The sequence below is a fragment of the Arvicola amphibius genome, chromosome 13, assembly GCF_903992535.2.
Source record: "Arvicola amphibius chromosome 13, mArvAmp1.2, whole genome shotgun sequence".
NCBI classification, from domain to species: domain Eukaryota; kingdom Metazoa; phylum Chordata; class Mammalia; order Rodentia; family Cricetidae; genus Arvicola; species Arvicola amphibius.
This window is the reverse complement of record NC_052059.1, coordinates 68,278,917-68,305,963: the sequence shown is the minus strand read 5'-3', so window position 1 is coordinate 68,305,963 and position 27,047 is coordinate 68,278,917. Positions and strand designations below refer to the sequence as shown.

The window sequence follows — 27,047 nt, the reverse complement described above, 5'->3', positions numbered from 1 at the left end:
CAGGCATTAGACTGGCACAGTGAGCACTCTGTCCCTGAAGTCATCTCTCCAGTCTCCAAAGCCATCTGAGCACCGTGCCACCCCATGCACTGACATACTGATTGAGGCCCTTGTGAAATGCAACAAACCTCGTCCTTTCTGAAGGAAACTGGCTGCTGGCCTGTTACAGCTCTCCTTAGCTGCTTTAGAGAGAAGGTGGCGACCACGCCCATCGTATTTATTCTCGCTCCCCTCTGTTTGCACTCTGTAGTCCAGTGAACTGAAAGCTCACAAAGAAAACAACCTGTCCCAGATGCTAAGCGAGCTGCAAGTGTCGCATGCAGAGACCACACTGGAACTAGAAAAGACCAGGGACATGCTCTTCCTGCAGTGCAAAATCAACGTGTGTTATCAGGTGCGAGGAAAGACAGCCCAGGAAAGGGACAGGGAGCTGGCATATGGAAGGCCCAGGTTTCTAGGGCTGGTGGTTAGCGGTGCCCTGCCCATGGAAGAACTTGGGGACCCATATGCCCATGCACCCTGGCCCAGAAGTCAGCTAAGGGGCAGCTCATGAAAGGCAAGTGCTGGACTTCTAGGCTCATCTCTCCCCAAAGACCTTAGGGAGCTGCCAGTGCAGCTGGGCATGGAGGTTCCTGGGGATACCCTCCTGCTGAGGAGGCCCAGTTTTAAAGTCTGTGCCACTGAGGGGAGAGCTCACCTTCCCTTTTCTTCCAGGAGGAGCTAGAGCAAATGATGACAAAGGCTGATAATGAGAATCGGGACCACAAGGAGAAGCTGGAGAGGCTGAACCACCTCCTAGACCTCAAGAACTGCCGGATAAAGCAGCTGGAAGGTATTTTAAGAAGCCACGGCCTTCCAGCATCTGGCAAGTCTTAGTTCTTTGTTTTCGTCTTGGGTAATGTCACATGACTGACAGTGATTCTCTCCTGCTCTCTTCCTGTCTTCTCTGTGGGGTTTGTTTGTTTTATTTTTCGAGACTGGATTTCTCTGTGTTTAACCTTGGCTGTCCTGGAACTCACATAGATCCCCTGCCTGCCTTGTCTCTCAAGTGCTGGGATTAAAGGTACCACCACTGCACAGCTCAGGATTAAAGGCACGCACCACCACTGCACAGCTCAGGATTAAAGGCATGCACCACCACTGCACAGTTCAGGATTAAAGGCGCACACCACCCCTGCACAGCTCAGGATTAAAGGCACACACCACCACTGCACAGCTCAGGATTAAAGGCACGCACCACCACTGCACAGCTCAGGATTAAAGGCACGCACCACCACTGCACAGCTCAGGATTAAAGGCACGCACCACCACTGCACAGCTCAGGATTAAAGGCATGCACCACCACTGCACAGCTCAGGATTAAAGGCATGCACCACCACTGCACAGCTCATCTCTGTGCTTTTGGTGCACGGCTTGTAATTTCCTTTCTCTGATTTTTTATTTTATTTTTTTAAGATTTAAATATTTATTATATGCAGTGTTCTGTCTGCATTCGTGTCTGTGCATCAGAAGAGGGCACCAGATCACATTACAGATGGTTGTGAGCCACCCTGTGGGTGCTGGGAATTGAACTCGGGACCTCTGGAAGAGCAGCCAGTGCTCTTAACCTCTGAGCCATCTCTCCAGTCCCGAGTATCTGATTTTTCTGAAGAATTTCAACAGAACCAGTGGTGCTTCCAGGTCACCCTAAGTGACTCTCTGGTGATGGTCTCCTTTCCTGTCAGTCATTTCTCCAACACAAGCCTGTCAGCCTCAAAGGTAATTATTGTCAGGTAATAGATCTTTGTCATTCATTTTCTATCACTCTTTCCTGTGATTTAATATAAGGATGTTGGCAGAGGTAGGGGAGCTGTCTTCTTATGTCAGTTCGGGAACAGGGTCTGGTTTCTACCTTGAGTGTCCAGAAGCAGGCTTAGTTACTATGCTCAATATCGGGAGAGATGACTTAACCCTCACCAAACTCACCACAGTCTGACATTTAAAGCAGAACACAAGTCACTATCCTCAACATAGGAGGACCCACTGTGGAGTGGATTTTCTTTTCCGTCATAACCAGTTTCTCGTGAGCACAACACTAGAGGTGAGTTTGGTAAGGCTGTTGCCAAATAAAAAGGCAGTCCTCTGCTGGGTGGTGGCGCACACCTTTAATCCCAGCACTTGGGAGCCAGAGGCAGGTGGATCTCTGTGATTTTGAGGCCAGCCTGGTCTACAGAGTGAGTTCCAGGACAGCCAGGGCTACATAGAGAAAAAAAAAGGCAATCCTCCCTTGAATTGAGTCCTCCTGGGCAAACACCCTTACCTATGTCTGAAGGTCATCTGCTTTCATTTGCTGTGCTTTGAACTCTGCCGAGGCAGAATAGTTTTTCCTGGTATACCACTTAGTTGTATTATTTCTTTTTTCTTTTGGTTTTACAAGACAGGGTTTTCTGACTGTCCTGGAACTCACTCTGTAGACCAGAATGGCCTCCAACTCCTAGATCCACCTGCCTCTGCCTGCCAAATTCTTGGATTAAAGGCCTGCGCCACTGAGCCTGAGACTTTTGCTGTGTAATCTAGGCTGGTGTCAAACGTGCAGTCCTCCTTTCTGTTTCCTCGTCCTGAGAGAATGGGCGTTCAGGACCACATTTCCTTTTCTTTCTTAAAAGCATTTATATAGGGCTGGAGAGATGGCTCAGAGGTTAAGAGCATTGCCTGCTCTTCCAAAGGTCCTGAGTTCAATTCCCAGCAACCACATGGTGGCTCACAACCATCTGTAATGAGGTCTGGTACCCTCTTCTGGCCAGCAGGCATACACACAGACAGAATATTGTATACATAATAAATAAATAAATAAATAAATAAATATTTTTTTTTAAAAAAAGCATTTATATACTGCGTGCGTGCGCGTGCGCACGCGTGTGAGTATGTGTAACATGACACACTTATGGGGTCAGAGGAAAGCCTGCAGAAAACTGGCTCTCTCCTTCCATCTTGGCAGCCTCTCTCCTGCCCACCTTCACACATGAAGACACGGGGGTGCTGCAGGGATGGCTCAGTGGTTAAGAACACCTGTTGTTTTTGCAGAGGACCTGGTTTCAGTTCCCAGAACTCACAGGGAGGCCAACAACTATCCGTAACTCCAGTCCCAGGGGACCCACCAGTCTCCTCTGTCCTTGTGGAAACATGGGGTATACATACATACATGCTGCCATGTATGTCTGCGCACCATGTTTGTGCCTGCAAAGATGAGAAGAGGGTGTCAATCCAACAGAACTGGTGTTTCAGACAGTAATGAGCTAGCTGCCTCGTAGGTATGGGAATTAAACTCAGATCCTTCGGGAGGGCAGCCTGTGTTCTTACCAACTGGGGCCCATCTCTCAGCTACCAGCACATCCCATTCTTTAACAAACGATTTAGGTTTAGTTCCACTTACATGCATGCATTTATGTCTGTGTGGAAATATATGCATATGTGTGCAGCTGCCCACAGAGGCCAGAAAAGAATGCTGGAGGCCCTGGAGCTGGAGTTCCAGGCAGCTGGGAGCCGTCTTATGTGGGTGCTGGGAATGAAACTCAGGTGCTCTGGAAGAGCAATGCATGCTCTTAGCCATGGAGCCATCTCTCCAGGCCAATAAACAAACAAACAAGTAAATGAATAAACAAATGAATAATAGATAAACATTCTGATATACTCAGAAATTTTTATTCTTCTGATTTAACTTTTTCTTCTTTGTCTTCTCCCCCAACCCCAAGACAGGGTTTCTCTGTATAGCCCTGGCTGTCCTGGAACTCACTCTATAGATCAGGCTGACCTTGAACTCAGAGATCTGCCTACCTCTGCCTCTAAAGTGCTGGGATCAAAGGCGTGTGTCTACATCATCTGGCTAGATTTAATTTTTAAAGTAAGGTCTTCACCATCAACACACTATAAGAATTCAGATGTTCTCACTATTGGTCTTTTTTTTTTTTTTTTTTTTTTTTTTTTTGATTTTTCGAGACAGGGTTTCTCTGTGGCTTTGGAGCCTGTCCTGGAACTAGCTCTTGTAGACCAGGCTGGCCTCGAACTCACAGAGATCCACCTGCCTCTGCCTCCCGAGTGCTGGGATTAAAGGCGTGCGCCACCACCGCCCGGCACTATTGGTCTTGAGAACAATGTGCAGATCCCGCCGGTCTCCAGGTCTCACATCCCATTGGCAGTATTTTCAGCCTCTTTCCTGTACGTTTCCTTTCTTACATTTTAACTCATTACCCTTCGTTTCAAGGTGGATTTCTTGATCTCTTGTAATGAAATCAATGTCTGGAGAGAGAACAGGCTCATAACTGAGCTGGCTCTAGGCAGCCTTTCCAGGTGGCCAGGGATGAAGTGATGAACACTGCCACGTCTTATCCTTTCCAAGGCTAGCAGCACAATCCTTTGGAAACACAGTCTGTTTCCAGAGCAACCTATGAATCCACAGGCCCTTAATGGGAGTTAATGTCATTAGCGTGTTGCCTTGTATCTCCTGATTGGAGTGCTCCCTTCCCTGCCCTCACTTGGACTTTCTCATGAGGCAGGCAGTGGTCCTTTGGCCTTGAGAATTCAGAGCTTCTGGTTGTATCATGTTGCTTTTCTTTTTGAATCATGTGTTTTCTTGAAATAATCTCAGCTTTGCCTTCCACGGTTTATTTTCCTTCCACTTATCCTCCATACCCCAAGGATGAGCTCTCTACCTCTTAATGCATAGGCAGTGTTCTTCCCCTGTAGAACAGCTCAGAGACATTGTTTATGGTACTCGGCAACCGTCATTGTGTCCGGAGTCAATGCCAGCCCACAGAGATGAGGATGAAGTGGACATTGCTCTGCTGCATCGAAATGAGAACCTTTTGGAACTTCACATCCACCAGGCCTTCCTGACACCTGGCACCCTCATGCAGGCTGCAGATACCCAGCCTACCACGTTCTGCACTTATTCCTTCTACGATTTTGAAACCCATTGTACCCCATTCTCTGTTGGGCCACAGCCCCTCTATGATTTTACCTCCCAGTTTGTAGTGCAGACAGATTCCCTTTTCTTGCACTACCTTCAAGAAACTTCAGTCCGGCTTGATCTCCATCAGGCCGTGGCTAGTGAGCATCATATCCTTGCAACTGGATGGATTTCATTTGACAAGGTGCTAGAGACTATGGAGAAGGTCCATGGCTTGGCCACACTTACTGGTAAGTGCTTTTGGCTTCTTGTAGTTCTTAGGACTAGAGGCTTTAGGAGAGCAAAGAAATTGCCAAAGCCTGGAGCTACTTTCTGGTATTTTCCCTTTCCCATCCTTTGCCCCCAGGCTGGCCCTGGACTCATGACAATCCTCCTGCTTCAGCCTCTCAAGTGCTGTGATGTCACGCACTGCACCAGCCTGGCTTCTGCTCTACCCTTGACTTTTACTACACTCTGTTTTCCATGCCTTTCACGCTTTTGCCATTCAGGAGCTGGCGGAGAAGACTTGGGGGTGTTAGAGTACTGGATAAGGCTGCGCTTGCCGCTAAAATCCAGCCTCCAGGCCTGCAATAAGCGAAAGAAAGCCCAGGCCTACCTGTCAGTTGATGATGCGCTTGGAGCTTGGAAGGCCCGGAAGGATGAGGTGAGAAAAAAGATGTACTTATGCATCTCAGGTCATCAGCCAGGCAGCCCTTGAGAGGCCTTGCTTTCCTGTTCCCTGTGAGTGCTTGTGAATGTGGAAGCTGTTATATCAAAGTTGGTCTTCCCATCGTGAATTCCTGCCCATGGTTAGACACTTTTCTTTGTTGTGAACAAATCAGCTTTTCCCTATCATTCTCTTTATGGAGCTGTAATTTTTATTACATTCGGTGATTGGCACTGAAATGAAGGCGACCTTGGAGGGCTATGCCTTCAGATACTGGAGCTGGGCAGTTTTCACAGTTCCCCAGTAGCAAAACTCAGATTCAGTTTTAACACCCAGGGCTCCTACTCCATACTGACTTCAAGGTCAGTCTCACTTGTCGGCCTGTTTCTAAGTGTCTGGCCTGGCACCTCCCTCCTCCTTCATTTTAGCGAGTTGGTGACCTTCCTGTCCTGTATATCAGTCTTCACTAGAGGTGGGAATTTGGGGACCATTAACTTTCAAATATTCTTTTCACTCTACCCATAGCCTCACCCTAGTGTTGCGTTACTGTAGCTTGCAGCACCACCGTTCCACAGGGAATTCGTGTTGAGTTCCTCTCATGTTGGTCATTATTTTTGTCCTCTCTAAGCTTTAGTTCTATTTCCCGCTGCTATAGCTTCACTAATTTTCTATGGAATAAAATCTACTATTCAGTTCAAATGAATGAACAACATAAATTATTTATTGTGTTTGTACATGCCATGGTGTGCATGTAGTCGTTTCTCTTCTCCTACTGTGTGGGAACTGGGATCAAAGCTTCCTCTAATCTCTCTATCGTGCAGTAGGGTTACCATTAGGATGAGCTACCCCTGCAGCTACCAGAGCCAGCCAGGGCCAGGCAGACCATGGTCATCAGGCTTCCTCACCACCTGGCAGAATAGGTTCTCGCCTATGGCAGTGGCTCAGGCTGCCCTGAGTCCAAGATCAACATCTTTCCAGTCCAGATCTGAGACTTGGACACTTCGGAACGAACTGCGGATTGAAATCACCAGGTGCTGTGGTCTCCGGAGCCGATGGCTGGGAACTCAGCCCAGCCCGTATGTCATGTATCGCTTCTTCACCTTTCCTGACCATGACACCGCCGCCATCCCAGCCAGCGACAGTCCACACTTTAAAGACCGGGCTCTGTTCCCAGTGCGTGTGACCTCTGACCTGGACCAATATCTGAGGCAGGAGGCCCTGTCTATTTACGTTTTTGATGACGAAGACTCAGAGCCCGGCTCCTATCTTGGCAGGGCTCATGTGCCCTTGCTGCCTCTTGCACAAAACAAACCCATCAGAGGTGGGCGTCGCCCCTCTCAGACTCTCTCCCATGTCCCCCCCATCCTCACTCAACTTTCTTTGCATGCTTAGAATAGTCGCTCTTCCATTTAAAAAATAATTATCTTGATTATGTGTGTGTGTGTGTGTGTATGATGTAAGTCTATGAGTGAGCATGCCACCATTTGTACTTGTACAGGGAACAACTTTGCAGGGTCAGTTCTTTTTTTCCTTCCTTCCATCCTTACATGAGTTCTGGAGACTGAATTCAGGTTCTTAGACTTGTGTGGCAAGCACCATTTCCTGCCGAGATGTGTTGGCCCAGAACAGTCTCTCTTAAGATCTGAAAGGATTCTGGGACATTATCAAGAACAACAGAACAAAAGATTTACAATTTAGCCGGGTGGTGGTGGCGATCGCCTTTAATCCCAGCACTCGGGAGGCAGAGGCAGGCGGATCTCTGTGAGTTCGAGGCCAGCCTGGTCTACAAGAGCTAATTCTAGGACAGGCTCTAAAAAATCTGCAGAGAAACCCTGTCTCGAAAAAAAATCAAAAAAAGAAAAAAGAAAAAAAAGATTTACAACTGCCTTGCTTTTTAGCGCCTTCCAGCTGCTCAGTCATCCCACAGCCTCTGGCAACCTTACTTAAAGTGTCTCGGGCCCTTAACCCCAGCACTTGGGAGGCTGGGAATACCTAGTGTGCTCCAGGCTATCCGGGGTTCTCTAGTGTAGACAGAGACTGCTCATTAGTTCCCTGCTGCCCAGACCCAAATAACCACACAGAAACTATATTACAACACTGCTTGGCCTATTAGCGCAGGCTTCTTTTTAACTAACTCTCACATTTTAAATTAACCCACTTCTATTAATCTCTGTATCACCATGAGGCTGTGGCCTACCGGGAAGATTCTGGTGTCTGTCTCCTTCGGCAGCTACATGGCATCTCCCTGACTCCGCCTACTTTCTCTCTGTATCTCTGTTCAAATTTCCCGCCTGACTTTATTCTGCCCTGCCATAGGCCAAAGCAGCTTCTTTATTAATCAATGGTAGTAAAACATATTCACAGCATACAGAAGGAAGGAAATCCTACATCATCTCCCCTTTTCTGTCTAAATAAAAAGGAAGGTTTTAGCTTTAATATGTAAAATTGCATATAACAAAACAGTTATCAAGAATTACAGTTATAGTATTTCTTTGTGAGTCTAAAGTTTTATATCTAATTTATCTTTTATCATAACTAAGGAAAATTATAACTGCCTTTAATTCTTCAAAGACCTCAGAAAGATATAATATTACCTAAGTAAACAGGAAATGCATTGTAAGCAACTTCCAAAATTCTAGAATAGACAGAGACATCTCGCTGCCTTCTGTAACGTTGGGGCATCCATCTTCAGCCAACAGGCCTGTAGTATCTGGCGGACTTTTCCATGAAGCAGAACATTTGAAGGTTGTTTCACCTTTAGGCCAGTTCAGCAGTCATTTCTGTAGGTACTGCATACAGTTCATACAGCATACCATCAAACAGTCCAGGCAAGAGCAGTTTCTTGACCAAATGACTAACCTTATCACAATAACAATAAACTCCATAAGGAGTTTCTTCAATGCCCATCATCTCAAAAGTAAATTGGTGCTGCCAGGAGCAGATATAGCTCATTATCAAGAAATGTCTAAGTCCTTAAAACATTTTAAATGCCATATTTTTTGAAGTGCTGAAGATTATCTATCTGAAATATATCTCTGTATATCTAGAAAACCTAACTAACATGACTACAAGTTTGACTATTATAAATGACTACCTATTAATCTACAATTTTTAATTATACATTTTATTTTAAAATGAGCTGTATAAACATAATACTTTAAACAAGAGTAGAAATATATATATATATATATATGACAAATTGACCTTAAACTTGTATCAATAAACCAAAATCCATACAATGCAAAATATTCATTTCTATATCATATCCCCCTTTAAATGAAAACAAACATTTATAAACAATCATTTTGGGAATTTGGGTGTAGTTTTCTCCAAACTGTTTCCTGGTGTTTGTTGAGTGAAGTTGCTTTTAGGGTTCATGGAAACCTTTTTTGGGGGGAGGGTCTTGTTCCATCAAACCACATTAGCCTGGAAGAAATCCATAGGTTTTTATCTTCTGTGGAAACAAAAGCAGAACCTCTTTTCCAAAGCAACTTATTCTTAGACTCAGATTTTGAAGTTAAAATTATGTTGGTTTAACTTAGCAGTCCCCAGAATCAAATGTCTCTCTGCAGTCAAAAAATTCAAAGAAAACACAATAATATACATCATCCAGACTCTGTGTGTATTCCTTCTCTTTTGTTTGTTTGGTTTTTGTTTTTTTGAGACAGGATTTCTCTGTAGCTTTGGAGCCTGTCCTAGAACAGGCTCTTGTAGACAAGGCTGGCCTTGAACTCACAGAGATCCGCCTGCCTCTGTCTCCCCGAGTGCTGGGATTAAAGGCATGTGCCACCACCGCCAGGCTACTGTCTTTTTATATTTTAAAACTATTTCTTACTATAACTGCTTTTACCAATTTTCTTTTTCCTTAAGCCAAGTACATTTTTTGGACACACTGTGACCCTTCAGAGGTGTATTTCTGTCTGAATCTGTCTTTCTTGCACATCTGCAATCCTTTTTCAGTCACCTTTGTAAACTGTTGTGAGCAGAGCCGCTGCTTTGCCTATTGGTTCCACCCTGCTTGGCTTTCCAACATGGCAGAGGTCCATTTCCTGCCAGCTCTGGAAGCCATGTTTACCACCCCAACTCTCGGAAGCCACCAAGTAACTTGCAGCACGCTGCCCATTAAAATGTTCAACCTCTGGAAAGAGCCAAAGCTGTTAGTGCTGCCACCATAAACCAGGAAGCCGTCTCTCAAAGAAGCCACACACTTTTTGCTGCTAATGCTGAGTCAGGAAGTCTTCTCTTAAAGGAGCTGTGCCTCTGCTCACTGCCAGCAAACAGAGCCTATCTGGAAAAAAAATGCAGCTACCAAGAAGGTGTGCTTGGCTCCCATTTTTGTTGGTCTAGAAGCCCTCTTTTTTTTCTTTTCTTAAGCTTTCTTTAAAGGTCTTATATGAATTCATGTCCCAGAAAGGCTAGGCAGTTCTTTGCCCAAAGACCAGTTTTGCCAAGAAGAAAACAAGCTCCAAGTGGAGTGTCTTTGGTGCCCAACAATATAGCAAGACCTTGTCTCACAAAAACCAAACCAAACAACAGCAAACTCTCCCATGCTGCCCAGTGCTCGCCTTTGTTTAAAGACTTGTTTCTTAGTTCGCGACTGGAGAGCTGAGCAACACTTAACCCGCCCTCACAATTGCGCCACTTTCAGAGCATCAGAGATGACCGTGGCAGACGACAACAGGCAGCTTCAGAGGTCTGGAACTGAGTGCTCTCCTGCCTTCCTTCCTTGCTTACTTGGGGTTGTGGGTCTAATTTCTGTCTGGAGAGGGTTGAAGCAGTGATTTCCAGATTTTCACTAACTAGTCCATTATAGCCGGGATAGGTCGTGTCAACCATATTTACAAGACTCTGAGTGCCCTTGGGAGTACGCGAGGCCTCTCTCTGGCCGGCATCATACTTCTTTAAAAGTACACTTCTGCCTAGAAGAGAGGCAAGCCACCTGCTAAGCAGGGCTTCAGAACAGGCAGAAACCTGCCACTGAGGAAAAAGCCACTTTGCTTGTATTCTTGGTACCACTTACATAGGTGGTAGTTTTCTGGGGGTGGCCACAGCATAGTACGTACTAATGACAGTGAGGGTGATTCTGTCACGGTCACCAGCTGAACAGGTGACAGGCAAGCTGCATTCCTGCCCAAGCACCTTTTGATCATTTCTTTCTGAAACTGGGAAATGCCTGTCTTCCCCTATGATACTCTCACTACACTGATGTATTGTGTTACAAATTTGAATGAATGTTCATAAATTACTAACAATCGCAATGAATTTTTAAATGGGAAGAAATAGATATGATGCTCATAAATACTAGCCTTTCTCATAAGACCAGGTGTGACCAGTTTCTCTGTGTCTCTAAGGTGAGTTCAATCTCACGGATTCTTCAGAGAAGTCCAGCGGATCCATCCAAGTGCAACTAGACTGGATGTCTGAGTACCTGCCCCCAGAGGTCCTGAAACCAGAAGCTGGGATGGAGGACAAGGGCAACAAAGATAGCTTGGAGGCCTCCATCACAGAAGACCCGGCTCCTTCTCTTCCCCAGGTAACTCACTCTCTAGAACTCCCTGGACAGTGAATCTCTCTACACACGATATAGCCAATCGGAGAGAAGAGTCTTAGGGCTGGAGTAAAGGAAATTCCTTTCACGAGCTCTGTGTATCATCGGATGTAATCTAGAAGCTCCTGATGGACAGGACCTGAGGAGCAAGAGCAGGAGAGACAGACAGACATGTGGCTGCCATCGTTTAAGGTGGTCTGTCTCTGATTTGTCTGCAGAACAAGATGGCATCTATGGAGACTCCTATCGAGGCTAGCCAATATCAAGCGAAGAGAAAATCTCCTCCCACAGCAGAAAGGAAGGCTAAAGAACACCAGATTGCATGCTACTCAAGAAGAAAGCACAGCAAAAGAACAGGTGTCCAAGGCAAGAACCGAATGGAATATCTGAGCCATAACATCTTGGATGGGAATATACTGCAGGTAAGACCTCAGAGACACCAGAGAGCAGAACCTGTGCGGCCATCAGAGGGAGGAGGGGATCGCGATTTAACCCAGCACAATAATGCCATGCACACTGTAACCGAGGCTTAGAATACTAATCCAATGTATGTGAGGCATTTCTTTAAAACAGACGGGATTTTTAAAGTCAAAAAAGACTAGTATTAAGAAAGACGTGTAATCTGGGTGGTGGTGATAGACGCCTTTAATCCCAGCACTTGGGAGGCAGAGGCAGGCAGACCTTCATGGTCTACAACGTTCCAGGACAGCCAGGTGTGTTACACAGAAAAACCCTGTCTCAAAAAACCAAACACCAAACCAAACCAAAACGACAGCAACAAAAACAACAAAGACAAAAGAAATGTGAAGTCTTCTGCCACTCATGTAGTGTTGCTGTTTTTGCTCTCAAGCAGATGCGCTACACTGAACAGAAGTTCTCCGGGCTCAAGATGTCTGAGGATGATGGCTTTAAAATTCAGGACAAGGAAGAGAAAATGCCGCCGTCTCATTCCGCTTCAAGACAGGAGCCCCCCTCACCTCCTGTAAATGGTATTGTCTTTCTAAGATGATTTTCTATTATGTGTCATATGTGCCTGCTGGTGGCGACTGAGTACAGGTGCCTGTGGAGGGAGTCTGGGTGCTGGGACCCGAGCTCAGGTCCTCCAGAAGACTGAGTGTTCTTAACCACAGGGCCAACAATTATCTTAGTTACTTTCCTGTTGTTGTGATAGGACACCATGACCTGGGCAACTTTTAAATTTGTTTGTTTGTTTGAGTCAGGGTTTCTCTGTGTAGCCCTGGCTGTCCTGGAACTCACTTTGTAGACCAGGCTGGCCTTGAACTCAAAGAACTCTTCCTGACTCTGCCTCTGGAGTACAGGGAGGCTCCATGCCTGACTGACCTAGGCAACTTTATAAAACAGTTTCTTTGGGGCTTACAGTTTCAGTGGGTAAGTCCATGAGCATCTCATCAGGCAGGCAGGCATGGAACGGAGAAGTAGCTGAGAGCTCATGTCTTGAGATACAATCATGAGGCAGAGAGAAACACTGGGAATGGCCTGAGTTTTTTGAAACTTCAAAGTTGTCCCCAGTGACACACCTCCTCCAACAAGTCCACACCTGTGTCACCCGCACCAAGGTCTGGGGAGTAAAGAACACACAGAGACACAGTCACTGTTTAAGCAAGAATGCCAATCTTATTGTGTTCCAGGGCAGCTTATGCAGGGCTCTCCTTGACTAGTGGCCATGCCCTCAGGATTTTCCACTGCAAGCCCACCAGAAACCACTTCCTTGTTATCAGGAACTCATGAGGGTTTCATGCTCAGAGCAGCTACAAGCATAGAAAAACAAGTTATTTACCTCCAGCTGGCAAAAGGTCATAGAAAATTCAGGGTCTGAGGGACTGTAGCTCCCAACACACACCTCCTAATCTTTCCCAAACAGCATCACCGGTAACTGGGGACCAAGCATTCAAACTTATGAGCCTTTAGGGACCATTCTTATTCAAACCACCACACAGTGATAAACAGTTAATGGAAAATTGTTTAAGTTCCTAAGTCTTTCTTATATTAAAAGTGTGAGAAATAATCCAACAGAGGCTTGAATTCTCAAAGGAAGTTACCTTTCTATATGCGTATAGCTAGCAAGCAAGCTAGCGTAGTTTCCTAGTGTTTGTAATATGTTAAGTTTCCCTAGAGCTTGGGAACTAATGTCTACAAAGAAATAAGAGGGGTTTAGAGGTTCATCTGTGGGCATGAGATTCTTCTAACATAGAGTGCAGCTGGGCTGGAGAGACGTCTCATGGTTGAGAACCCTGGCTGCTCCTCCAGAGGACCTTGGTTTGATTCTCACCACTCAGAATCATCTGGAATCTCAGTTCCAGAGACTTGAACACTGTTTTCTGGCCTCTGTGCACACCAGGCATTCACATGGTATGTGGACATATAGATAGGGTTTGGGAATTAAACCTGGGTCCTCTGCAAGAGCAACATATGGTCTGGCCGCTTAATGTTTTTAAAAACAGATTATACACCATGACCAAGTAAGAATAGTTCCATAAGCACCAGATTAGTTTCAAAATAGAAAATTATCCAGGTTTGGTGGCCTAAACTTTTAATCCCAGCACTCCAGAGGCAGAGAGGTTGGTGTACCATTATGAGTACGAAACTAACGAGCTACATAGAGTATACCAGGCCAGCCAAGGATACACAGCGAGACCCTGTCTCAGAAAAATTCAACATAGGCAATTAACTTAATATGCCATAGCATTAAAGTCTAATTTGAGCTTTGAGATCATTTCATTATTTTGAGGAAAAGCAATTTTACAAAATACACCTTCCGTTCTTGATAGAATTCTCAGAAACCTAGGAATAGAAGGAAATTGCTTTGAATGACTAAAGTATAGTAAATAAAACCCATAGCAAGCACCCTACTCTTAGGTAACCCTGAAGACTGAAAACAGGGTGTCCATTTCTATTGCTCCTATTGAACATTATAGTAGAGATTATTATTATTATTATTATTATTATTATTATTATTATTATTATTATTATTTTGGAGACAGGGTTTCTCTGTCTGTTCTGGCTGTCCTGGAATATATTACATACATCTACAGACAAGGCTGGTGTTCAACTAAGAGATCTGTTTGTCTCTGCCCCCATATATGGATATTAAACACACACACAACCATGCCTGGCAGAATGCAGATTCTAACCAGTGAAACAAGGGGAGGAAAAACAGTAAAAATCACGCAGCCTGGAAAGCAAATAGGCTTATCTTTATTTGCAGTTGAAAAATCATGTTTTTAAGAAATCATTAAAAAAAATCTACAAAAGGGGTAGCTGGAGAGATAGCCTAGTTCAGCAAACGACTGATTGACCAAAATCAACCATATTTTCACACATTAACAATGAACTATCCAAAGAGGAAATCCAGGAGACAGTTTTTTTTACACTATCATAAGAAAGAATTAAATATTTGGTGATAGACTTGACAAAAGAAATCTAAGACCTGTGCAGCGAAAACTACAGATTCTCAGGAAGGCAATCGGGATGACTTAGGTAAACTCATTAACCTGAGGCCCTTAGTTTGGCCCTAAGAATCCAGATAAAGGCCAGTGCTTCATCTCTGTAATTCTAGCACTACTAAACAGCAAGATGGGAGACAAAGACAGAATTACTTGGAGTCTCTTGTGTGAGACCCTGCCTCAAAAACAAGATGGAAGTAGAGAACCCACTCCCAATAAATAAATAAATCTTTTCTAAAAAGTAATTGGGGTAATTAAAGGGGGATTTCCAGTTGTGGGAATGGTACCATTCACACTTAACATAAGATTTCCCCTAGTCTGGGCATAATGGTGCATACCGTTAATAGCCACACTAAGAGGCAAAGACCAATGGCTTTCTGTAAGTTCTAGTTCATCTTGGTCTACATGATGAGTTTCAGGTCAGCCAAGGTTACAGAGGGAAAGACCCTTGCTCAAAAAAACCCAAATAAAAACACTAGGGGAGTTATGTCAGTCAGGATAATCCCCATAGACAAGACCACATGTTCATCTCTCAGGTGATTCAAGGCCCTGTCTGTTGACATTTAACATTAAACATCATGTGTAATTTTTTTAAAAGAACAAGCTCCATGTAGCCCACACTGGCCTTGAACTTACTATGTAGCTGAGGATAACCCCAAACTCCTGATTTTCCTGCTTTCCCATCCCAGGGTCTGGGATTAGAGTTATAAGCCACTGTGTGTATGTTTCTGTCACAAAGGTCTATCTACCTCAGCAGAAGGGCACCTACACTCCAGTGTGGCAGTCACATGTGGGAGATGCAGAGATGTCCCTGGGATGTGCCGCACCCCACACGGACACACACACACATCACACTGCTTGCTTTTCCTTAGTGTGGTCATTTTCTTCAAATCTCTAGAGAGACTACTAGCATGCCTGCCTACTTTCTTTCATTTTTCTATAAATTTTTAATTTTTAAAATTTTATTTTATGTGGATGCATGTTTTGTTTGTATGTTTGTCTATGTACCACATGATACATGGTACCCACAATAATCAGAAGAGGGTGTTATATTCTCCTAGAGTTGGAGTTACAGATGATTGTCAGCTGCCCTGCCAGTGCTGGGAATTGAACTCAGGTCTTCTGGAAGAGGAGCCAGTGCCTGTAACTAAACCATCTCTCCACCCCATACTTTTTTTTTCTTATAAGGAAAAACATTTAATTGGGGGGCTGGCTTACAGTTTCAGAGGCTTAGCTCATTTAGTATCATCATGGTGGGTGGCACGCAGGCAGACATGGTGCTGTAAAAGGAACTGAGACTTCTACATCTTGAGCTAAGGCAACAGGAAGTGAGTGTGGCTTGAGCAAAGAGACCTCAAAGCCCACCCCCACAGTGACACACTTCCTCCAACAAAGAAGACTACATCTACTCCAACAGAGCTACACTTCCTAATAGTGCCACAATCACTCTCTGGCTCCCCCCAAAAAGTTTATAGCCATATCATAATGCAAAAATGCATTCAATCCAATTTCAAAAGTTCCCATAGTTTATCACAGTCTCAAACTTATTTAAAAGTCTAAAGTTCAAAGTCTCTTCTGAGAATCATGCAATCTCTTAACTGCAGTCACCTGTAAAATCAAATCAAAAGGCAGATCACATACTTCCAACGAATATGGCACAGGACATACATCACCATTTCAAAACGCAGGAGAGGGAGCATAGTGAGGAAATACTGGACCAAATCAAGACCAAAAACCAGCTGTGCAAACTCCCATCTCTGCATCTCCATCTATGTCTGATATCGAAGCGATCTTCAGATCTCCAAATCCTTTCAACTTTGCTGACTGAAACACACTTCTCTCTCTTGGGCTGTTTGCACTCCCTGTTAGCAGCTCCCCTCAGCAGGCATCCCATTGCTCTGGCACCTCCAACATCACGGGGTCTCAAAGACAGTGCAGGCTTCAGCTTCACAACTTCACACAATAGCCCCTCTGAGCCTCAATGCCAGGAAACCCCTGCCAAACCCCTGGCCTCGGTGGCTTTCCTTAGTCACAGAGGGAGATTCCATATAGAAGATTCCTTCTATTCTGAGTCTAAAACCAGAACCATGCCGTCTAATCTGCTAAATTCTTCTGCTTGCTGGTGCTGGAACCTGGTTTCCTCTCCACCCCATCCTTTCCCTTTTCTTCCCTCCTCCCTCTCCCATTCTCCTCTTCTCTCCTTTTCTCTGTTTATCCTTTTCTCCCTCCTCCCCCCCTGTAATGCACCCTATGTCAACAGACTTCTGAATCTTTGAAGTGCGGAGTTTGATGCTGAGAGACAGGGGAGCTGGTGTGGGCACTGATTCTTTGCGTGGAGTGGAAGAAGGGTTTTGAATGTGTTCTGCAATTCAGCCTCTCCTCTAGCAGATCAAGAATCCTCTGGAGAAGCTTCTGAAGAGAGTGAAGCCCAGACTCTCGACAGCGATGACATCATAGTGACGCCCCAGTTTCAGTCGTGTCCCAAAGCCGTAAGTACCTGGGGTGACCATTACCTGTTAGAGGAGGGTAACGAGTAACGGGGCGCTGAGTGGCTGCACGTGGTGACGTCTGCTGCAGCGATGCAGGCTTCTCTGATTTTGGTGCAAATGACAGCCAAGATCAACGCTTCTATTTCCTATCTGGAACTTGTTCACACCCAGCTCAGCTGAGGTCATTTTTCAGGTGACCAAACTTCATGGAGGAGACTGAGACTGTAAGAAAGGAAGTGATTCTTCGTGCAGGGCTCAGAAAAATGTTTCAGTTTCTGCAGTTTTTGACTCCTCCTCTTCCTCCTCTTCTTCTTCCTCTCCTCTCTCTCTCTCCCTCTCCCTCTCCCTCTCTCCTCCTCCTCCTCTTCTTCTTCTTCTTTTTAAAGGCAGGTTATGTGTGGAGGTCTGAATAAGAATGGCCCCCATTTGAAACCATTGAGGTTTCAAAAGCCCATGCATAACATGCCCAGCCTCTCTCTCTCTCTCTCTCTCTCTCTCTCTCTCCCCCCCTCCCCTATCCCCCTCCCCTTTCCCCCTCCCTCCCTCCTTGTGGATCAGCTGCTTCTCCAGCACCACACCTATGTGCTGCATGCTCTCTGCCATAATTATAATGGACTAAGCCTTTGAAACTGTAAGCGAGCCTCTTCTTGTAAGAGTTGTCTTGGTGGGGTTGGCGAGATGGCTCAGTGGTTAACAGCACTGGCCACTCTTCCAGAGGAACTTGGTTCAATTCCCAATACCCACATTGTAGCTCACAACTGTCTGTAACTCCTGTTCCAGGGGATTTGACACCCTTCCTTACACAGATATACATGTGGGCAAAACACCAAAGCACATAAGATACAAATAAATCATATATATATATATATATATATATATATTATATGAATTGACTTGGACATGGTGTCTCTTCACAATGGTCTCACTATCTATCTGGCCTGGGAACTCAGAGATCCTCCTGCCTCTGCCTCCCGAGTGCTGGGACTATGTTATGTACCACCATGTCCAGTTCATTCCTTCCTTTTAACTGATAATCAGTATTTGATTAGAGGGATACATGACCTTTAATTTAGACAGAATTCTGCTGGGAATTGCTGACTGAGCTTCCGTGCCGTGTGCCACACACATGTTGGACGTTCATCCTCTCATGTCACCCTCAACTGCTCATTCTTCCTACAAGCGATTATGGGATGCTCATCTTAGCAGCGGGCTCTGGGCACACAGAATGATTCGACAGGAGCTCACGCTGAAGCCCAGGCTAGCTTCAGACTTTTTTGTAGCAGCCTGGCCTAACCCTCCTGAGTTCTGGGATTTCAGGCATGAGCTACCCACACTTGCTTTGGTCCCTGTACTGGTTAAGTTTTGTCAACTTGATACGAAATAGAATCACCTGCAACAAGGGAGCCTCAACGGAATAATTTCCTCCATCAGAGTGGCCTGTATGTGGGCCATTTTCTTGATCTCTCTCCTTGACTTAGGGTTGGCTAGTTTGAGCAAAGACAGGGAGACTGAGGGGGTTCATAGTGCTGAGTTACTAAGCATGTCATGATCCAGCCTTGAACGCGCCTTGTGGTCTATGGGCATAGAGGTCCTACTGGTGGGAGAAGCCCATGAACATTGTGGTGAGGAGAATGGCCAGCAGCAGGCTGGCACGCAGTGTTGGAGAAGCAACTGAGGGCTCACAGCTGATCCACAGTTGCAGACAGAGACAGAGACAGAGGGAGGAGAGGGAGAGGGAGAGGGAGAGGGAGGAGGGAGGAGGGAGGAGGGAGGAGGGAGGAGAGGGAGAGAGAGACAGAGACAGAGACAGAGAGACAGAGAGAGAGAGAGAGAACAAGACTGGTTCTGTTGTGGATTTTTGAAACCTCGAAACCCACCTCCAGTGACACACCTCTTCCAATAAGGCCACACTTCCTAAACTTTCCCAAACCAAGGACCAAACAGTCAATCATATGAGTTCATGGAGCCATTTTCATTCAAACCACCACACTCCCTCCCTGGCCTCCATAGGCATGTAGCCACATCCTAATGCAAAGATGCATTTAGTACAGCTTCAAAAATCCTGAGACATGTCGGGAGGTGGTAGTGCACACCTTTAATTCCAGCCACTCAGGAGGCAGAGACAGGCAGATCTTTGTGAGTTCAAGACCAGCCTGATCTGCAGAGCGAGTTCCTTACAGGACAAGCTCTAAAGATAAACCCTGTTTCAAACAACAACAACAACCCCCCCCCCAAAAAAAAACCAAACCAAACCAAAACAAAAGTCCACCACTTTCTAAGCTAGATGGGAAAGGGGAAGGAGGAGAGCCACAGAAAACAGGCGGTAGACATGCAGAGAGAGGAAGGGACAGGAGATGCACCTTATCCAGATGCAGGAAGTCCTGGTGGTGGTTCATGCCTGTGATCCTAGCACTTGGAAGATGGAGGCAGAAGGATCAGAAGTTCAAGGTCATCCTACTCCTACTTATCCAGCCTGGGCTAACGAAGGAGCTGGTAAGAAGGTCAAATAAGTGATCTGAGTACAAGACTGGAGAGATTTGTAAATATTAAATAAAAATTTAAGTTGCATTTATTCATGGTGTGCACATGTATGTGTGCCACTATGTGTATGTGGAAGTTAGAGTACAACCTGCAGGAGTTGGGGGGTCCTTCTCTACCATGTGCGTCCCAGGGATTGAACTCAGGTCGCCAGGCTTGGCAGCTAGTACCTCCTTTATGTGCTGAGCTATCTCCCTGTCCCCTGCTCCCACCTCTTCTGTTGTTGTTAAGAACACAGGCTTATGAAATATAAGAGGTGCCAGACTGCACAGTAAGGAGAATATTGCCTTCAATAATTAATGTCTAACCCTTATTGCAGCAGCAGCCTGAGGAGCTATGTCACAGACCTCATGTAGGCAAAGTCAGTACCAGTGGCTTCAGCACAGAAAAGAATATGAAGCTGATGAAGTTTACTGAAGTAGAGAGAAAGGCACTGAAGGAAAGAATGAGGTGCAGGCTTCTCAGAAGAGTCCCAAGCAGGGGCCTTGTTGGTGTTTGTTGTTGTTTTGTTTTTCCAAGACAGGCTATCTCTGTGTAGCCCTGGCTGTCCTGGAACTTGCTTTGTAGACCAAGCTGGCCTTGAACTCACTGAGATCTGCCTGCCTCTGCCTCCCAAGTGCTGGGACTAAAGGCGTGTGCTACCACCGCCGGGCTCTGAATGCACTGAGTAACAAATTCATTAAGTTGTTTCAGTAGAAGCAACTTACCAGATAACCTTTCCTTGATAGCCCTGTGGGAGAGCATAAATTCTTTTATTGTTGATCAATAAGTTGATTATTGATACTAACTCTCAAACCATACATTATGTATTACTTTAAAAACTGTAAAGGGGTGGGGCTGGAGAGATGGCCCTGCAGTTAAGAGCACTGGCTGCTCTTCCAGAGGTCCTGAGTTTAATTCCCAGCAACCACATGGTGACTTCCAACCAACCATAATGAGATCTGGTGCCTTTTTCTGGCTTGCAGGTAGACATACAGGCAGAAATAAATAAATAAATCTTAAAAAAGACTTTAAAGGGTTAAGAGGCCACAACAAAATTCCAGAAGTTTCAGAGCAGAGAAACTGGGGGCTGGGTCCTCTGCACTAGTGCTGTGGCTGCTCTGTTGAGCTGAGCTGCAGGAGGGAGGCAGAGGACAGGCAGAGATGGTGACCCCGACTGGCTGGCAGCAATTTAAGTAGATTGGTGGCCTCCTCACATAGCAGGACCTGAGCTAGGTGAAAGCCCTGGAGTCTGCTGGGAATTCTTTGCCTGTCGGTCCCCTGACATACACACCAGATTGTTAGATGTCAGAGGACGGGCAGGGCTCAGATGAGAGAGTTATGCTTCCTCAGGGTGGCATTTCTGATAAATTCTCAGGCCTGGTTTCTTGATATGCTTCTAATATGCCCATATGCTCCTAGAGGGTCAGTTTGCCCAGGAATACTCAGTCTGTGTGCCACGTGCGTTGTCAGTACTGGACAGATGGTGCCAGTCATGTGTCCATGCAGGTGCACAGTTGTCTTTCAACCTAAAAAATTGAGTCTCTCAGGGCAGGGGCCTGCCTAAAAAGCCACTGTTTTACACAATAGTGAGAAACTTGGAGTGGGATACAGGCTGATCTTAACAACTCTGTTCTAGTCTGTGTGTCCTTCTCTAATGCAAGATTTATTTTTGTTTCATGTGTGAAGGTGTTTTGTGTGCACGTATGTCTGTGTACTACATGTACGTCTGGTGCCACTGGAGGCTTGAAGTGGGAGTCAGGTCCCCTGGAGCCCAGAGCCCATAGCAACATGGCTATGAGACATGTGGCGGCTGGGAATTGAAACAGTCCTCTGGCCGGGCGGTGGTGGCGCACGCCTTTAATCCCAGCACTCGGGAGGCAGAGGCAGGCGGATCTCTGTGAGTTCGAGGCCAGCCTGGTCTACAAGAGCTAGTTCCAGGACAGGCTCTAAAAAAGCTGCAGAGAAACCCTGTCTCGAAAAACCAAAAAAAAAAAAAAAAAAAAAAAAAAAAAAAAAAAAAAAAAAAGAAACAGTCCTCTGGACCTCAGAGCCTCCTCGCCACCCCTCAAATCTATCTTATCTTATTCTTCCATTTTGAAGAGTGGTAGTGAGAGATAGAGAAAGAAAAGTCAGTGGTTTCCTTGTGTGGGTTCCTGAGAAGAAAACTGCAAACAAGCCATTTTGAAGAAGCAGCCCATTCCACTGTGACGCAGACTCATTGGGGGGTTGTGCCTGCTGCACTCCTCTCAAGACTCAGAAGCTCCACTAGTTTCTGGAAAGGATAGGCAGGGTAGAGGCTGGTGCTTGGGCACCATGGCTTGATGCTGACTGGCTGCCACTCTGCACGAGGGGCTCGTGTTCGCTTGTATACTTTTGGAAACTAGACGAACGTCAATCTTCTGACAGCTCTCGTGAAAAGAGGCTGGTGTGGCAGTGACTTTGGAAGGGAGCTGAAGCAGACCAGATGCTGTGTGGGGCCCGGTGGCCTCCTCTTTGGCGCATGTCTGTCTAGTTGGGCTCTTTGCTGTAACTCACAGGAAAATGCTAGTGTGGGTGTCACTGAGAAAGCGAAAAAGCCATCCTTTCAGAGATCTTCACTTTTCTTTATCCTTGGTGTGTGTGTGTCTCATTTATTTATTTTTTCAGACAGGATTTCTCTGTGTAGACCAGGCTGGCCTCAATCTAGAGATCCGTCCGTCTTTCCCTCTTGAGTGCTGGGGTTAAAGCTATGCACCACCATGTCCAGCCTAGTGTGTGTGTCTTCAAGATAAGATCTTATTACATAGCCCCAGCTGGTCTTGAACTCAGGATCTTCCTGCCTCGGCTTCCCTAGTAAATGACCACTCCCAGCTTCTTCATTCCGTGTCTGTGGACGTAGCCAGGAGTAATGACTCAGCAGGAGGTAGAATGTCCCGTGACTCGGTGGCAGTTTCATCTAGTTGTCTGCTGGTAACCATTTTGCCTGTGAATTGTCAGTCAATGGCTTCTTGTAGTGTGCCGTGAGGAATTTCCAGAGCTTTGTGTTAACCTTTAGGAAATCAATATTTCCATTTCAGGATTCAGAGAAGATGTGCATTGAGATTGTCTCCCTGGCCTTCTGCCCAGAGGCTGAAGTCATGTCTGATGAGAACATACAACAGGTGTATGTGGAGTACAAGTTCTATGATCTGCCGCTCTCAGAGACAGAGACTCCGGTGTCCCTGAGGAAACCCAGAGCAGGAGAGGAAATCCACTTCCACTTTAACAAGGGTGAGCTCTTCTGCAGGCGAGTGGGCACATGAGGCAACCAGACATTTGTTCCCTAGTCAACATATTTACCAAAGTAGTATATGCACATGGCTTGAAAATTAAGTAAGCCTGGGGAACATCCTAGTTCAAGCAGTCATTTGATCCAGTTTCTCTACAGATCACTCTTCCTGCCTCTACCCCATGACTGAACTCTCTGTAATGGCTTTTCAAATTTTTTGGATATTTTAAAGAATTATTCATATATCTAAATATTTCCACTGAAATTCTATATTAGTTGTAGATATTCCTATCGCAGATAAAAATTTTAAGCTATACAACTCTACATCCATGTCTTTCACTCCCACACAACTGGGTCATAATTTTTATTTCAATTATTATTTGTTATTCTAGAATATATATTAACTCTTGCAGTGCTAAGTACCTTCACTTGCTTCAGTTAACCTTCCTTTGACATTTTCTTTCTGCCTCTGCCTCTAGAGTGCTGGAACTAAAGGCACATACTACCATGCCTGGGTTAGTTTTTTTTAAATTTTATTTTGGTTTATTTTAATAGAGTTTCTCAGTAGCTTTCACAGGAAGGGATACTGGAAGTAAATAAATATTTTTGGGGAAAGTCAGGCATGAGATATTTTCCTACCCTCCTATTTGATTTATAAATAGCTCAATATATTTGATATCTATATATCAAATATATATATTTGTATATAAATCTATACACGGAGGCAGGCAGCCACAGATAGTATGCACACAGAGATGATTTTAGCTACTTTCTTTTTAATTGTTATTTAATTACTTTTTATTTCACATCTGGGCGTTCTTCCCACATGTATGTCTGCTCATCACATGCATGCAGTGCCTGCAGAGATCAGAAGATTCCCTTGGAAGGAGAGTTACAGATAGTAGTTAGCCGCCGGGAATTGAACCTGGACTCTTTTTTAAAAAAATATTTATTTATTATGTATACAATATTCTGTGTCTGTGTGTATGTCTGCAGGCCAGAAGAGGGCACCAGACCTCATTACAGATGGTTGTGAGCCACCACGTGGTTGCTGGGAATTGAACTCAGGACCTTTGGAAGAGCAGGCAATGCTCTTAACCGCTGAGCCATCTCTCCAGCCCCTGAACCTGGACTCTTAACACTCTTCACCTGAGTCATCTCTTCAGCTCCAATTTTAGCTATTTTCTTTTTGGTTTTTCAAGTCAGTATTTCTCTGTGTAACAGCCCTGGCCCTCCTGGAACTTGCTATAGACCAGGCTGGCCTCAAACTCAGACTGGCCAACCTCTGCCTCCCAAGTGCACCCCTATGACACAGCCAGCTCAAGTGTAAGCTATCTGCAATGACATCTATGACACAGAGCCAACCTGTAGGCCTCCTTTGTATCACTAGGATGCGTCGGTGATGAGTGTCCTGTTTGCACACAGCCACAGCAGACTTCTCGCACACAAGGCAAACACTGTACCACTGGCTACAGCCTCATCCCCGTGTTCTTTTTCTTTTACCTTTCATACAGTGATAGACCTGGATCCAGTGGAGCAACAGGGCAGAAGGCAGTTTCTGTTTGCCATGCTGCACGCTCAAGATCCTGAAGAGGGACGGTGAGCCACTTCACACCGGCAGTGCAGACTTAATTTCTGCTTGATGACTCTCCCATCTCCTCTAGTCAGCTTCATGTATCTGACTGCCCATTCAGTTTAGGTTCAGTTCGTATTTTACTGGTGGCAGGGACTTGTATGTGGGTAACTGCAACATTATGAATCTCGATAGTGTCCTACACTGGGCAGACAGATCATTTGGATTTTTAAAGGTCACTTTATTATTATTACTCCTGTGGTTTTTCTGTGTAACAGGCTTAGCTGTCCTGAAACTCAAGTTATAGACCAGGTTGGCCTCAAACTCACAGATCCACCTGCCTCTATCTCGAGTGCTGGGATTCAAAGCGTCAACCACCACCACCTGGTTTATACTTATAATACTTTAAAAACTGTATGTAGGGACTGTCGAGATGGCTCAGTGGTTAAGAGCACTGACTGCTCTTCCAGAGGACCTGGGTTCAATTCCCAGCACCCACATGGCAGCTCGCAGCTGTCTGTAACTCCAGTTCCAGAGAATCTGACATCATTATACCAATGTGCATAAAATAAAGCTAAATAAAGTTTTTAAAAAATAAAAATTGTATGTGTGAGGTGGAGTGATGGCTCAGCAACAACACTGGTTGCCCTTTCAGAGGACCCAGGTTTGACCCCTAGTACTCACACGACAGCTCACAACTATCTGTAATCCCATTCAGGGGATCTAAAACCCTCTTCTGGCTTCTTACAGGCGCTATGCATATGGTTCACAAAAACAAAATTTTATAAAACTTAAACTCATGTGCACGGGTGTTTTGTCTTTATGTCCACTTCTTCCTTCATTGCTTTACTTCTGCTCCGTGTGAGGTTCCAGCTGACTTTGCCTTTGGTGTTTGCACCTCTTTGTCAGAGCTGGTCTTTGCAGTGTTGCTCCAATGCCCTTTCGAGTGACAGACTTTCCACAGTAGTCGCAAAGCCAGTAAGCTGGCTTTCTGTAGACTCGGAGACTTTCACAGTGCTGAGGCTCACTGTAGGGGTCCGTGCTGCTCTGCTCCAGCTAGGGGATGTGGTCTTTCAGAACTAACCTTTGCTTTTCAAAGGTTAATGAGTCTGGAGGGTTGGCACATACCTGCAGTCACAGCACTTGGGAAATGGAGGCAGGAGGCCAGTCTCAGCTATGTAGCGAGTTGCAGGCCAGCCTGGGCTACATGAGATTGTCTCAAAAAGGCTGAGACAGATTAATAGATAAAAGAGCTTGCTTCCAAATCTAATGGCTTGAGTTCAATCCCCAGGATACACATGGTGTTCTGATTTCCACAGGTGCCTAACCCTTCCTAAAACTGATTCCTGACTCTTGGCTCCTTAGGAAATGGAGGGAGGAAGGGGATGGGATTCAGATTCAGGGAAAACACTATTTGTGATTACTTTTCCATTTTTATTTTACTTGTATGGGTGTTTACCTGCCATGTCTGTACCACGTGGCGTGCCCACAGAGACTGCCACAGTAGTGATAAATGATGTGAGAGACCAGGTGGGTGCTGGTAGTCAAACCTGTGTCCTCGGGGAAGAGAAGCCGCCTCTCCAAACGCCATGATTACTTTTGGGGGTGGGGGTTTCACTTTGTTGCCCTGGCTGCCCTTGAACTTGTTCATAACAGTGCTGAGTTAAATGGACTCCTTTTTGTTTATTTTCAGTTTGAAGTTTACAGTGGTAAGTGATCCTCTGGATGAAGAAAAGAAAGAATGTCAAGATGTAGGCTATGCGTACCTTGAACTGTGGCAGGTACTTCAATCTGGAAGTGATATCTTAGAGCAAGAACTAGAGAGTGAGTAGTAAAATTTTATACTTCTTAGTTCCTACTCGTGTAACTCTGATAAACTGCTGTGAAGTCTTTCCTGAACAGCTATATGTATTTAATTCTGGACTATGGCTATGCTTATTTGTACTCAATCCCCAGAAGTGGAGAAAAAAAGCTGGCATTTAAAAAAAAATTATTATGCATGCGTACACATGTGTGAATGTCAGGGGACAGTCTGTAGGGCTCGGTTTCTTGCCTTCCACTCTGTAGGTTCTGGGGATCTTCACCCACTGAGCCATATGTCCGGTCCTAAAAACCCTTTCTTCTCTATTCTGGCTTCACTTTCTTATGAAAGGAGGCACCACTGCATGTGACAAACAGCAGGTATATATGGGTGTGACAGCACTCAGGAGGTCAGCCTGGTCTATACAGTGAGTTATGGGTCAGCCAGGGCTAGAGTGAGACCTTGTCTCAAACAAAAGTGTGTAAACGGAACATGGTCACTGCTTTACATCTCTATCCTTCTCCACAGTTGTGAGCCCTGGAGACCAGGCCATCCAAATCGGAAGGCTGAAAGTTTCCCTTCGTGCAGCTGCTGCCCTCCATAACATTTACAAGGAAATGACTGAAGATTTGTTTTCATGAAAGAACTACTCCACTCTAAGATTTGAGGGAATCTCCTATAAAATCACATGCTATGCCACAAATCTGGTCTCCTGTGCTATCTGCTGTCTGTTTCTCAAACTAATGGCAAGGCTCACAACCACCAGTGAACTTTTGTGGTACTAGTTGCATAAAGGCATTTTGTTCTAACATCT

At 45.3% G+C, this 27,047-nt stretch overlaps 1 protein-coding gene across 1 annotated transcript; it reads left to right on the top strand.

Moving 5' to 3' along the window:
* The first annotated feature begins 355 nt into the window (after window positions 1-355).
* Window positions 356-26,874, top strand: Rpgrip1 (RPGR interacting protein 1). The gene is made up of 10 exons (XM_038310268.1): window positions 356-394; window positions 715-865; window positions 10,943-11,124; window positions 11,364-11,561; window positions 11,990-12,128; window positions 16,989-17,092; window positions 22,669-22,861; window positions 24,374-24,458; window positions 26,126-26,256; window positions 26,762-26,874. Exons 1-10 carry the CDS (start codon window positions 356-358, stop codon window positions 26,872-26,874), a joined length of 1,335 nt encoding a protein of 444 aa, XP_038166196.1.
* Window positions 26,875-27,047: the final 173 nt, after the last annotated feature.